General features: G+C 38.5%; 1 protein-coding gene across 41 annotated transcripts in view; it reads right to left on the bottom strand.

Moving 5' to 3' along the window:
* Window positions 1-14,342, bottom strand: part of LOC148653013 (neurexin-3a) — a 386,386-nt gene that overhangs the window by 52,462 nt on the left and 319,582 nt on the right. For all 41 annotated transcript variants that reach the window (XM_088647457.1, XM_088647475.1, XM_088647430.1 and 38 more), the window contains one exon: window positions 10,132-10,303. In XM_088647457.1, the coding sequence (XP_088503583.1) occupies window positions 10,132-10,303 (172 nt within the window). The remainder of the gene's footprint in view (window positions 1-10,131; window positions 10,304-14,342) is intronic.

Genomic DNA, 14,342 nt, shown 5'->3' with positions numbered 1-14,342 from the left:
TCAGCTTATTTCCTTTTCCAACCTTTTACATGCACGGCTTAATGGTAGCCATGTATTTTAGTATTTAACATTACATATGAATATTGAACACAGCCTCTTATTCTGTCCTTAATGTGTCAGAACAGATACAAGAAGATTCCTCCCCAAATTTACACGAGACACAAAACCAACTCCAGGAAAGGCAAAGAAAAAGCACAGCAGGAATTCTTCTCCAGAGTGTTGGCGGTTAGTCTTAAATGATTTTTCTTAACACACCTGAAAAAAAGCTTCATTATAAAGCAGACAGGCGGCTTTGGATAAAACAAAGCAGTTGATCGTGTCACAAGGAAATACTATGTTGACCACAGGAAAATGATCGTGAGGGTCCTCAGCAATCTATGGAAAAGAGTGCTGTTTTCCTTCTGGCACAATCAAAACACAACAAACAGCATTTCCATAATAGTTTGCATTCAGAAATGATTAACATGAATGAGAGTGTTCTGTGCGAACGCTATGTCCCTCTGTTGAATTGTATATGAGGATCACTGTGGATTTGTAATGTATATCAATACTAGTGCTTTAGACAAGCACACACACATCTAGAAAAGACTTTGCAGTCAGTTTGTTGCTTGCAGTTTATTTTACACTAATTTTGCCCTTTGCCCTAAAAACCTTACCTTTACATAATATTTCATCAGACAAAGACAGTTTGGTTCAATTAAGTATCAGTAATGACTCTTTGTGTGGTTCTTCATTACATCCAAACTGTCCAATAGCAGTGCTGTGAGAGTGAAGTGGGACACTGTGACTTCATCACTTCCCTTTAAAAGCACTGTTCTAAACTGTTACTTTAGGGCAAAAAAGTAAACAATTAAAATCTTCCGAAGAAATGTTATGTGGTTCTCAGCACAGGATGATAAAGTGACCTACAGGTGTATAATCTCTAAATAAAATTCTGCTTATTGCTGTCGTTAGCTACACACTGCCAAAAATACTATTTGCGGTACAGTCCAACAGTATATTATCAGGCAATATGGTCAATATTACAATATATATAAATATACAATAGAAAGAAAAGATTTTTAAGAAAGGTGAGGTTTAACTGAAAAAAATATTTTACCAATACCCCTTGTGTGGGGGTATGTTTGAACACGAATGAAGAGAGTAAAGGGACGAAGTAAAGGGAGATGATGTTTATTGGGCAAAACCGAGCTTTTTTTTAAGGTTAATCAGACCACCAGACATTAGCACACTAGTCTTCTCACAAAGGCTGTGTAAAGTGTAGCATGAACAGCACTGCAGTTTAATGTGTTCCCAGTAGGGCATCACTTCCAACAGCACACTGCGCCTTAATGCCATGCTTGGATACCAGCGGAAAGCAAGCATGATCATTACTCATGGTCGAAGCCTGAACAAATATAGTCGGGTGATGAGAAGAACCACTGAGAGCAGGTCATCTTTGCAATCAGCGTGGCAGATCAATCTCACCAGCACATTGTCAGATAAAAGACAAGAAAGTGTGATTGCATTTTTATTTCTTGTCCTTCTTCTGTCATAGTCCTGCAAGAATTGTTCTAAATTACAGCATTTTTGTAGCATTAATATATCAAACCAAAAAAACCAAATCGCTGCAGCGATCAGTTATACAATTCACCAATTAAAAACAGCAAGGGTCTTCACAGATGCTGGACTAGTTTCATGCTGTGAACACGGATATTGTTGGTGCAACAACAACAGAGCTGTCAGATCGTGCTCAAAGTTTTGCTGTGCACAAGACAAACCCTTAAATGCATCACCCATTTCTCTTGAACAGCATTTGCATCACAGGCTAGTAATTACATTCCATTTCATTGTACTCTGACAAACGAAGCATTTCAAAAAAGGTAATTATATATTTATAGTTTACTACATTTTTCTTCAGGTGGTGCCTGTTTTTTCAGTTGTTGTTTTACTCAGTTGAAAGGGATAAAGCAATTTTGCCCAGTCTGTGAGAAACTCAATGCAAAACACTTAATGCATAATTTTAAGGTAAAAAAATCCAACTAATGATGTTGCACACCATAAAGCCATCAGTAAAGGCACGCCGATAAAATGTGAAGTCTATACCATGTTAGAAAGTTAATTTTTTTAAATAGTCCTGTTTCTTTTTTTCCGCACACTTAAAAATCAAACTGACATGAAGCTGGGATGAGATGTTTTTGTAAATTCCTGGCAAGTAATAGTTATGTCGCATTTGATTAGGATCAGCATTTGTTTAGGTATCAAATGGCTTTGTGTACCACATAAAGTTGTAATTTCCTTTACTTATACATTTTGTTGTCGTACGTGTGAGTGATTGCTTGTTCATCTTCATCAGATGGGTTTGTGAAATATTTTGCAAACCTTTGTCATAAGGTGGCTGTATGAAAATATTGCCAGTTTTTTAAATTTTCATTCCCTGTCGAAACACAGTTTGTTATATTCTGTCGATCTGTATGCCAATAATACTACTTTTTATCCATGCCAAACAGGGCATTCTTTAACCAGATTTACAGACAGAAAATCATCACACATTTATGCAGACTATGAGCTGTTTATCCTGACAAGACCTGTGCAGGTACAGTACATCTTTTTTGTAACAGTTTAGAGTCACTGACGTTTGGGTGTTTGATTGAGGAAGGGCAGACATCCAGGGAGCCCTTCAGCTTCGGACATGCTGCCAGCTCTGCAGCGTCACACAGGGGGATTAGCACTAATTCGAGGAGGGGTGCATCCCTCAGTGACATCACTTCCTGGCACCTGGATAGGCTCGCTGTTGGCTGAGAGAGCCCTGGCTGACCAATCCCAGCCCTGGGCCAGTTACAGCACACAGTATCTCAGACACACGGTCGCTGTTGGTGAGTGCTATTCCCTGTGCTCAGAATTCTGACATATGGATCTCAGCTGAACCCTCGGGGGTGTGGGTGAGCGCATTTACTGGCTCCTTTTCTATTTTTCACATGCAATCATGAATCTGGAAGAATTACAGCAAAGGAAAACAAAAACACTATGTGCAGAAACTGGGCATTCCTAAAAGAATCAGATGGATTTTGGTAGATAGCATCTATTCAGGTTTTACTTTTCCTCTCACAGAATTGACTGGTAAGACTACAGAGTAAAATATAAACTTGGTGTTCTTTTTTTCCATGTTTTGCTTTCTTTCTGTCTGAATTGTTTTGTTATGACAGCTTGTTGGAAATAATGGATTGTTCTGTTCCCCCCAGGAGCATCTGAGAGAAAAGGGTTAATGGAAATAATGGAAATATCCTCCAGGGTTCTTCCTCAAGAGACACTAAAGTAAATGCATAAGTCCTGGATGATTCAGGCCTCCTTACTTATTCAGGTGTCTCATCAGAGGAGCAGGTCTGAAGAGTACACAGATCCATTTTTAGATTATACTTAAATTGATTTCTTTCTAACCGGTCAGCCACTGACCACACACTTGATTTTCCAAGAATGCATTTTCCTCCTTATGGATGAGCTCTCTCAAAGCTGCCCATTAGTCTCAGACCTCCTCCCCACATTCCAGAATTCTTGTCAGGAAATGCCTGTATCCATGAAGATTTCTCTCAATATCTTCAGAGACAATGGGAAAGAGCATTTATCTCAGTATCCTGGGTGGTTTCATTTAATCATGGATTAGGCCTACAGCTCATATTGAAAGCTTATCTTTTTCCCTGGAGAGATGTATGAGGGCGAAAGATTCTGTTTTTGATAGGAGTAATTGTATTTAGCTTGTAGGATACAAGCTATTTATCGCATACCTTGGAAATCATTACCTTAAATCCTCACAGATAAGGCCAGTAGCATTTTGAAATCTATTTTGTTTTCTTAACCCTATGAGGTGATGGTTCAGCATAATGATTTGTAGGAATTTGTAGGAAGTAGGAATTTCTTTAAGTCAGTAGACTGTGACCCGGTAAGAGATCTTAAAGCAATTTTATCCACTGATCTTCAAAAAAAGTCTTTAAAATCTGAGAGTGTTCTGACCACAGAGGATGTTCTTAGTTTCAAAAGCCAAGAAATCATAATGCAAAGCCCCAATACCTTTTCAGTATTTTAAGACTTTGCATTTTAAATTGGTAGGACCATAATAATAACTTGTTTTATTTATAGAACACTTTTCATCTCATAAGATTGTAAAGCGCATTACATACAGGAAGAAGCCCAGTTTCACCAAAGTGTAGCCCCAACGGGGTGACAGTGTAGGTTCAGAGTTCACAGTTCAAGGTTAATTTGCCATTTTGAACGTGTGTCAGCAGTTATTTCCTTGAGTAGTTACAGAGTGGTAGCAGAAGGTAGTAACGGCATTTAAACATATTAACAAGAGAAGTCTGGACAAACTGAATAGGAGAATGAAAATGAATGGGAAAACTCTAGCTGAGTTTCAAGCATTATGCAATATAACAAAAATATTTTTAAAATAAGAATTTAGAATATTAGCATTCAATGGACCAAAAATAACCCTGAAATTAAGAGAATGCACTGATTTTATATTTAGAAGTGAGAATCAAAGAATCAATAGGTGCTTCCATTTCTTTCCATAAATTTTACATCATTGTTACATTTTCCTATGCTTAGCACCTATGTGGCCTTTTAAGATTGCCCTTTTATTTTGTCTTTTAAGAACACCCCCCTCCACGCACACACTGCAATAATATATGCCTACAACTAAGGAGGCACCAGAGAATTATTATTTAAATTATCTGCACTTTTCTTCAGAGTACACTGTAACTAATTTCAGACCTGACTCCATTCTCTCCTCCAAATCCTACTTTTAAAAATGATGTTTAAAATAATTAGAGTATAATAAAACTCACATTATGATGCTTGGACTATGCAAAATTGTTCTAAATGGCTTTTAATTTTTTTGAGGTACAAAGTTATGGATACAGTCAAACTTGAAGACATGCATAACTACATTACAATTGGTAACGGTAAAAAATACAATTTTCTTTTACGTGTGTGGACGCATTTGACATAAAATGCCCATTTCTTATTTATAGAATTGTGTAGAGAATCTACACAGACTGTTCTTTTATGAAATGAGTTTTTTTCTGCACGACTAACTCAGCAGGAAATGGGCAGAGATGCTGTAGTTGAAATTGTTGAGTGTGTTCTAGAGAGGCAGAGGGGAACCTGCAGCACAGAGGCACAGAGCGGAAAACCTGAAGGATCCTGCGAGCTGGATCCATTAGAGACAAAAGCCGAGTATTTCCCCAGAATCCTGCCTTCCTGCTGCCTTTGACATCTAAAACGCAGCACTGATTTAAACCTCACCACCCTGGAGACTGGGACACAGAAAGGCACAGTAATGACACAGCATCAGCTACAGCCATAATTGTGGGTAACTTCCTCTCCTGTCAACAGTCATTACCTCGGACTGCGGCCTGTAGCTGTCAAAAACAGCTGAGGACCAAAAAACCCTCCAAGAACTGAAAGCTGACGTAAGCCTGTCCTTTTGCAGGTAAATCAAACATACCTCGGACATCCTTGTCTTGCTGATACCAAACACGCTCCCCAGCTGTGGTTCATTGATCCTTCACATTGCGTATATCACTCAAAGGAGGCTGGCCACAGCCTGCTCTGCAGATATCATTCATGATGGAAATCTAGTCCGATTCCATCAGTGACAGTCCTGTGGCATGACGAAGGGTGACAGTGCTTTCAAACTGTGTCCCTCCAAATTCAATCACAAGGGACCAAATCTATGAGATCAGGAATGAAGCCACCACTGAGCTCTGGAGCCCAAAGAAACAAGGTTAAAGGGAGGGGAGTAACCCGTACATCGAGTTAAAAAAACCTGAGAATGTGTGCAGAAAAAAAGGAGTGAGTATTTCATTCTCGGAAAGTGAATTTAGGTTTTATTTTACAATGTCGCTTCCTTGCGACCACACTAAAAAAAAATGTTAAAAAGATCTTCAGTTCTTAGAGCAAAAATTCTTTGAAAAACAATAAAAATCAGTGAGGTGTGTCACATTCTATTTATTTTGGTTTCTGGCTGTCCTCATCTCTTTCTGTCTCCCTCTCCCTCAGCCTGTCTCCTGTTCTCTGTTCTTGCACAATCCTGGCCCTTTTTGGTGCACACATCCTCTTCTCCTGCTGCCCCAGCCTGCCTCTCCTCTGTCACAGACACAGGATCCGACTGGACTGCTGCAGAATCTTTGAACTCTCCTGTCTTTGTCAGGGAAGGACAGGAGGAGAGACAAGGAGACAGGAATGTTGAAAGACTGCAGCTCAGCCCAGTTTGTCACAATGCCTGGAAATAAGGGCGTGGCTCTTTTTTATATTCTAACTCTTTCTTATATTCTATCATTTTACCTTAGGTATTTTGGCAAGTTTTGCTTGTATTGTATTATCTACAATAATTGTAATTCTAGGCTTTATAATGCAGTACGTTAAATCCTCAGAATTTATACCATGTACTCCTCAAATACTCCTCATTTTGCTCTGGACTTCCAGTTTATCATTAATCTAATACTTTAATCCTTATAGCTTTACATACAGTAGGTAGAATAAAACACAAGGAATTGGTGAACCTGTAGTTGTAATTGCAACACGGCATGTTTCTCATAAAAGTATACAATTTAAGCCTGCTACTGCATTGAGACATGCAAGGCATTCTGATGATAGCTCAGAAATGTATAGAAAGTGAGAAATGAGCTAACATTTCAGTGATTCATGTACAACAGGCTTCTGCCTAGTCCTGTAAACCCTAGAAGAGGAAGCCTTTGCCTCTTTACAAACAGGAAAGGACACTTGGCAACATTCTAATTGACACTGTGATCTGTAATTGTTAAACATACAAACAATTCATCTGTGCTTGAGTGTGGTTCAGTTTAATTCACTGCCTGAGCAGAAAAGGAGGCCTTTGGTGCTTTACCTTTTGCCAAGCTGTGCATACTGCATTAGGCCTGACAGTCCAAGTGGTGATGGCCCTATTTATGAAAACAAGCTTGGACAACATGAGGCTTTGTTTGCTTAGTCTGTTCATACAGTAATTCCTCTGCTGTTTTGACCATATTGATTGCACCACCTGCATATTAACTATCAAACAGAAGAGAACAGCTTTGATGACCACAGCATTAAAAGGCCTAATGATTTGAAGTATGGCAATAATTTAAAGAATATTTCTGATAAAGCAAAGGAGTGCCCGTTCATTTTATTTTCATACTTTTAAAAAAATTTAAATAAATATGAACTGGAAGAACTAAGTAAGTAATACTATTCTGATATAATGTATGTATAACACATACATACAGTATAAGGTATACTGTATAGCTGTATCCTCTCCTGTCTTCCTTAAGGCTGTAAGCATGCATAAAGTGGGACAAGGGGAAAGGTGGAGGAGCACTCCTGGAAGTTCATCACCAGGAGCAGAATGCTACGGTACAACATATACCAGAGGTACTGAGGTTGGATATACTGTGACATGGGTGAGCAAAGAGGTAGATACTGTATACATTCTTCTGCACAAGTGACAAGGCTAAGACAAGATAGCAGCCATCTAGAAGCTGGGTGAGTTCAGGTGACCTTTGCCTCTGAGCCAACTAGTGACTTGCTTGTGTGACACTGCAGGGACAGGTCAGGACTATGTGTGTCTTCTTTTTGTGTGGAGAGTTATCTCACTCTTTTCTTTGTTCAGAAGTAAAGAATGAAATTAAGCAAAAAATAAGAACTTAATAATCCAGCACTGTTAAGGATGATGACAGACCCATTTAGAAGTAAGAGCAAGTAGCATTAATAAAACAAACAACAGAAGAGCAGTGCTAATGCTAACTGTAGAGACTGAAGAGTATTTACACAGTAAAAATAAAAAGTCTACTTGTGAATTGATGTTCTACAAAGCACTCTGACTTTACTGTGTACATTTCATAGTGCTTCAGTCCTCTGCACTGGAATATAAGGATTTTAAATCTCATACACATTTATTGAAGGAACTAGGAACAATCTGCAGTTTTCACATTAGCATTTCAAGCCTGATCTGAAGTCTATTAGCTAGTACACTAACCTATAATTACAGGAGAAATGACAGGGCTGTTAAAGAAGAAAAAATCAGTCATGAATGAATTACTGACTAATGGCAACCATCTGCAAATGAGCTGCAAATGTACGTTAAGTAAACTGTATCTGAAAAACACTTTTAGTCAAGCAACAACCCTGAAAGGCATAATGTAATACTGCAATTGCTCTTGTGATAAAGTAGAAACCTATATAATTTCACAGCCCAGACACAGACAGGGAAAAGTATGTGCTGGCATCTCCCTTTTGCAGGTTACAGAGTTTTGTGCTCCGTCAGTTTCTAATGGTTGGCATGGTGGGAAAGTATTTAATTATTACATGGCTTGGTGTTATCCAGGTTTCAATAAAACAAATTACAGACTTTTCCAAAGTAACTTGACAATTCTCTTTCCAATAATAGCTTCATAACATTAGATCAAAGAAACACCCGATGCAATAATCTGTTGTAATGCTGACTTGACTATGAGTTTCTGAACTGTGTTTTTCAATCAATGATAATGAAAGAAATCCATGCATAGCTTATATTTATTTTGCCTAATGTATAACAGCCAACTGATCACCCACTCATTTCAGAGTATCAACTGGGATAGAGAATGAGTGAATTGATTTGTAGCACATCTTGGAGGATTTGTAAAACATGCAGGGAAAATTGACACTTTTAGCTACAACAGATTGGATGCACAGCATTTTAGCCCGGCTGTGTTGGCTCTAGAAATGTGAATTTCATGGGGAAACAATGGTCGGTGTTGCTCAGGCATGAATACTGTGGAATTACAAATATCAGAATAAGCAATTCCCGGCACAGTTTTTTTAAATATTTTATACGAAAAGCACTTACGGGTAGTGCTTCTCGTGTAGGTGAACCATTCAGATTTGCTATGTCACCAGCTATAGTTTCATCTACTTAACAAAGGCATTTTTAAGAGGCTTGAAACCTGACACACAATTAAAATAATGTTATATTAAAAGAGTATGAAACCACACTGTGGAGGATGACAAATGAGTCACAAGTGTGCACCTGTCTCGAAGGGTTCTCAGATGCATCGCTGATAACACATTAGAGTCACACACAGTGAGCATGCATCAGCAGGCTATGGAATGCCATTATTTGTGACTCAGAATACGATAACATAGTTTACTTTTCACAACACCCTCTTGGGGTTGAAAAATAAATTGTTGCTTATCCCCATTACCCATTTATCATTGCAGAGTAGCAAATTTCAGGAGCTTGGACAAGACTGAACCAAGCTCTGATTAATGTGTGTCATGTACAGCATCTTCCAAATCCCCCTTTTCCATACTCTGTTGTCTACTACACTCAGCAAACCTGCAGTGCTTCAGTGCAACAATAATAACAGCAAAAAAAGTTCAATTAGGAATAGGACTTGCACACTTCCATTCCACATGTTTCAGTGACATCACAACCTATTCTTCTTAAACTGAAACAATATACAGAACCCAACCAAGAAAAGCATGGAGTACAACTGTCTGAAGAACCCCCCCAGAACAGCACACACCTATGCGTAACAAAGCTCTGCTCACTAACCAGATATCAGCAAAACCTCCATTGTCTGCCTACTTTACACAGCACCATTGTTTTGGAAAGCATACACAAATCATAATATTAATACAGATATTTATTAGGTCATTTTGCTAAAGCTAGATTTGGCAACCTGAATTGAATGACAATGGTCCTAAACAAATAAAAATATATATATTGAAAGTCATTTAAAGTGAATAAAAAGTCATTTGCTCCAACACACATAGGGTACAGTATATTGTGTTTTTAATACCTTGCAGTACAACCTTTTAACTTGATGTCAAAACACACCGGTTCCATTTGTCTTTTTGGACGGTTTCTCTCTGTACAGGAAGCTGCCTAAGGAGTGTTGAGAGGTACACAGAGGCCATCTGCTATCATCTAATTGGGCTAAGAAAAAATAGGTTCTTTGCTTCACAAAACAAATTAAGGCAATTATAGAAAGTGAAGCAGAATGCTGTCCGTGTCAATTGATAAAAAGCATATGCTGTTCCGGTTTAACTTTAGTTTAGTAGTACTGTATTTGAAACAGTTTTCTCTGGTTGCTCATGTGATGCATGAAACTACTGTACCTGTAGGGTAGTGCTCATTGACTGGCCAGTTGTCCACCTGCAACGTTGCATTCCCACCATTCCTTGTGAAGCGAACCACATGGTATTTCCCATCATTCACTGGGGCGCTCGTTTCTTGGATGCTGATGTCCACTGTTCCAATGTTAAACGTGACACCAATCTTGCCTTGCTCCTAGGAAAACACAAGGATATCTAGATCAGTGCACTAACATTCTCTCTGCACCTCTCCACCCCAACGTTTTCATAATGGATACTGTGATTAAAAAAGTGTTCAAAACTCAAGGGTTTTAGTATGCATGGCTAGTATGAAATGCCCCATTAATTATCTAAAGTGCAAAATATAATTAAGCAACAAATTGTGTGAACCATTATGTCCAGACACCTCTCCCTGTGTTAATATGAAAGTATGAAGGTTTCATTAAAGCAAGCAATAAAACTTGTGTTGTTTTTTTCAGCTGCACAACAAAAATGTAGTTTTTTTCTTATAAGCCTTTTTAAAAATGCATAACTAAAAATTCTTCATAATGAGCCTAATTGTTTTATCTGCGTATGCCTTTATGTGTTTGGTAATATACAGTATATACAGTGATAACTGCAAAAATGGACTTGACCATTTATTTCAACCAGAAACAGGTCATTTTATGAGACCTGAGCGTTTTCCCTTACTCTTCCTTATTCTGCCACCTGCACGGTGCTAACAGGGACTTGAATAATCTAATACATTAAAGACCTCAGATAAACTTGTCCTCTTAATGAAAACAATTCATCGTCCATCAATCTCCTCGTTTTGCTGCTAAGAATCTGCCTCATTGATCTAAATAATGCAGTGAAAGTGGACCAGATCAATGCCATTAAATAAAACAGCAAGAGATAAGGAAGATGAATGGCCAGTGGGGGCTGTGTCTGTATTTCAGTCACATGGCTGTGTGGGCGTGCACAAACGTGGCAGGTAGGTGATGAAATAATTGAAAAAAACGTTATGGCTAACAGTTAAGCCCAAACAAAACTGATAATGATGATGACAACAAAAACGTGCGTCACCGCAATGTCCTTCTGAACAAAATAATACAATTATTGGGATTGTAAAATGATTAAAATTATGTAACGTGATTCAGAGAATCTCATACTGCCTTGTTAAGCACTGTTCCTATTAGAGCTGATTCTGCTTAGCAATCTTTGGCCTGGCCATTTTCTTAAGTACTCCACCTGCAAAAACGCAGAATGTCTGTCTGTCTGTGATACACACACAGGCCAGGAGGAAGTACCTACAGCACACTTAGCGCAGGCTGGAGTTGTGCTTCCTGCTACTTTTTGTGCTAAAGGCAAGAAACAGTAAAAAAAACGCTCCTCCAGCTCTCAGCCAATGAGAGTGGAGATAGAAGACTCAAGCCCGCCAGACTGGCAGGAGTGGTTTCACCCATAGGTCTCCTGCTGCTGCCAGGCTGGGGGAGAAAAGGCAGTGAGGGTGGTTAACCTACTCCAGCTCCCACTGAAGGGATTGGGACAGAGCCACATTTTAAGGATTTCTATAGTAGATTTTAATATAAACTCCTTTTAGTATAAAGTGTAATTATTATATCCTGCAATGCCATTACTGATACCCAATGAAGCCCTGACATGTTACTCATACATACAGTATATAAGAATACATATATATCTACTGTATATACAGTAAGTAACAGAGATCCTACAGTAGGAACACATCTGCATTGAGCCCAGGCTAGAATTGCCTCTGTTAATGCTGAGTTCCACTCCCTTCTTCTGGAACACATCCTCTGCACGAAGTAAGACGCTGTAGAGGTCATCAGAAATTATGGAGTAGATGTTAACATACAATATATAGCAGAAGATTTGTTAAAAATGAATCTCCAAAGAATCAAATGTATTTTACTGTTAAAATATGCTGTGATTATCTGTTATGGATGGCAAGTCTGCTCAACTTGTGGCTCTTCAAATGCGCATCAGAGCACTACTTTTATGTTAACAGCACCCTTATAGGTATCGTACGTTGACCCTTCTTATTGTCAATTCAATAATTTAGAAGCTTGTTGTAGCAAAACTGCCCGATGGATTGGTATGGAGGCTCTGAAAGTTCACTAAACCTTACAGATTAGTAATTTACAGAAAAACTTGGCCGCAATGTAGTCTTTTGAAATGGAAGCATCATTACATTATTCCCTCCTGCCAAAGGCATTCAGTTTCCATAAATACAAGACAAGCTTTCTCTGTAGTGGGGCGATGTTGGTAAGTTACTGTTGTTGATAGCGCAAGAACCCAATGAAGCAATGAAAAGCTGTCTGGAGTCACACATGCTGTGTTCCTCCTGTTAATGGCATGGTCTCTGCTGCCAAGGGATCAGACAGCAAGAGATGATCTGGACAATCATTGCCTGTAAAGAGCTTCGAGACAGCATCCAAGAGCATGCTTAATATGAGCAGGAAGACTGAACTGCTGCTGCAAAGATATGGAGAAAAATGGATTCCCTATGCTCTAAGTAAAGGCTTAGAAAGACTGAGCTAAATACCAAATACATAAGGGATATTCACCCTGTAGACCTATTTTTATCTGCCACATTTGTGAGAACCAGTAATTCCACTATTATCCACTATTAGGATAATTTCATATGAATAAATGTCAGCCACCTAAAATAAATATACTGTAAAAAATAATATTTAAAGTGTAACAAATCCAACATAAGCACAAAACTGTATAATACAGACAGAAAAATAAGGGAAAATACCCAGGTCTGGAAAGAAAGCTTCACAATCAGAAGAAAATATACAGTTACGAGATCAGTTTGTCCATTATTAGTGTAGAATTTGCATTTTGGTCTTTGCAAAAATGCAAATTCTGCTTATTTTTATTCAATACACACAGGTAGGAAGAGGAACCAAGAATTATGTTTTGCCAAAGACAGAAGCACACATAATTACAGTTTCTGATAATGCTATGAACTATAGTTTTTACAATTATGCTAATCTCTAAAGTTTAATGAATGACTTTTACTAAGGTTAGGGTCTAAGTTCAACTCAATTTTCTGCTGTTTTAAAAAAAGTTTTTGGAAAAGCACACAAAGGGATTTAGGTAACTGAGTAAGACACAAATGCTACTTTACTAGATACTCTATAAAAACAAGTCTAAAAACAAGTCCTCAGTCTGGAATAAAAGGTTAGAAAAATAATGAGGGATTGCTGAACCACATTCTTCTGCATAATCTAGGACAGGAAACACATAAAATGAGAAGCACCTTTGAATTAAGGTGAACTTTAATCACAGATAGAGATGGATTATAGTATGCAATACAATGCCATTTCACTTTCTTTGAAGCTTCAGCTGTTTTTCCTATCCTGTATCAAGAAAGAATGTTAGGCTACTGTTAGAAAGGCATTGCTTTCATGGCAATTTTAATAATGTCTAAAATCCTTGTTTTAATATGCTATGAATCAGGTCTGTTTGTCATTTTGACAATCACAAATAAAGCCTGCTATTTCTATTGGCAAAGAAGTGTTAGGAAAGATGCAGATGAACACTCAAAAGGGCAATTCAAATTACATTTTCAAATTCCAAGATGCCTGAAGGTCTGGCCAGCACATTATGGGCTTGTAGAGCAAGAATGCATTTTAATCCACTTTATAATGAACAGGGCTTTGAACCAAAGGAGATCAGCATGCTTGAGTCACATGGTCTCAAATTCAGACACGTTCACTACCTGTCAATTACACTGAGATGTTAAATCTTCATGTTGCTGCTGCCCTCTGGGTAAAACCTGACCTATTATTGCTAATAGCCGTAATTACATATTAGAATTGTGCAATAATTAAAATTCATGTATGCGTTTCTGAACTTTTCATGTCCTTCGGCTGGGTTGGTGGCGTAATGCTGGGACTGAGAATGCCGTAGCAAAGGCACAGCGTGGTGGCCTGGAAGCCGCTGGTCTAACTCATCTGCCTTTCCACCTGGCCGGAGACCCTGCTCCTGCACTGCACAGCTCACTGACCCCCCCACTGACGGGGACAAACACGCACCATTCCCGACAGGTCTTGCAGCATCACAGCTTGAGGACAATTTCAAATGAAAATCCTTTTTGAACAAAACCAGTTAAAGTTTCCAGTCCGATTTTAAACTTACTCGTGATTGCAAAGACCCCGATTAGCCCTGCTCTTGGACTATTCTGTATAAAACAGTCTAGGAGCATGTATAGCTAATCATGA

Source organism: Lepisosteus platostomus, chromosome 10 (genome assembly GCF_059453375.1).
Source record: "Lepisosteus platostomus isolate fLepPlt1 chromosome 10, fLepPlt1.hap1, whole genome shotgun sequence".
In the NCBI taxonomy this organism is placed as follows: domain Eukaryota; kingdom Metazoa; phylum Chordata; class Actinopteri; order Semionotiformes; family Lepisosteidae; genus Lepisosteus; species Lepisosteus platostomus.
The sequence above is the reverse complement of the archived record's forward strand: the minus strand, read 5'-3'. Positions and strand labels throughout refer to the sequence as shown.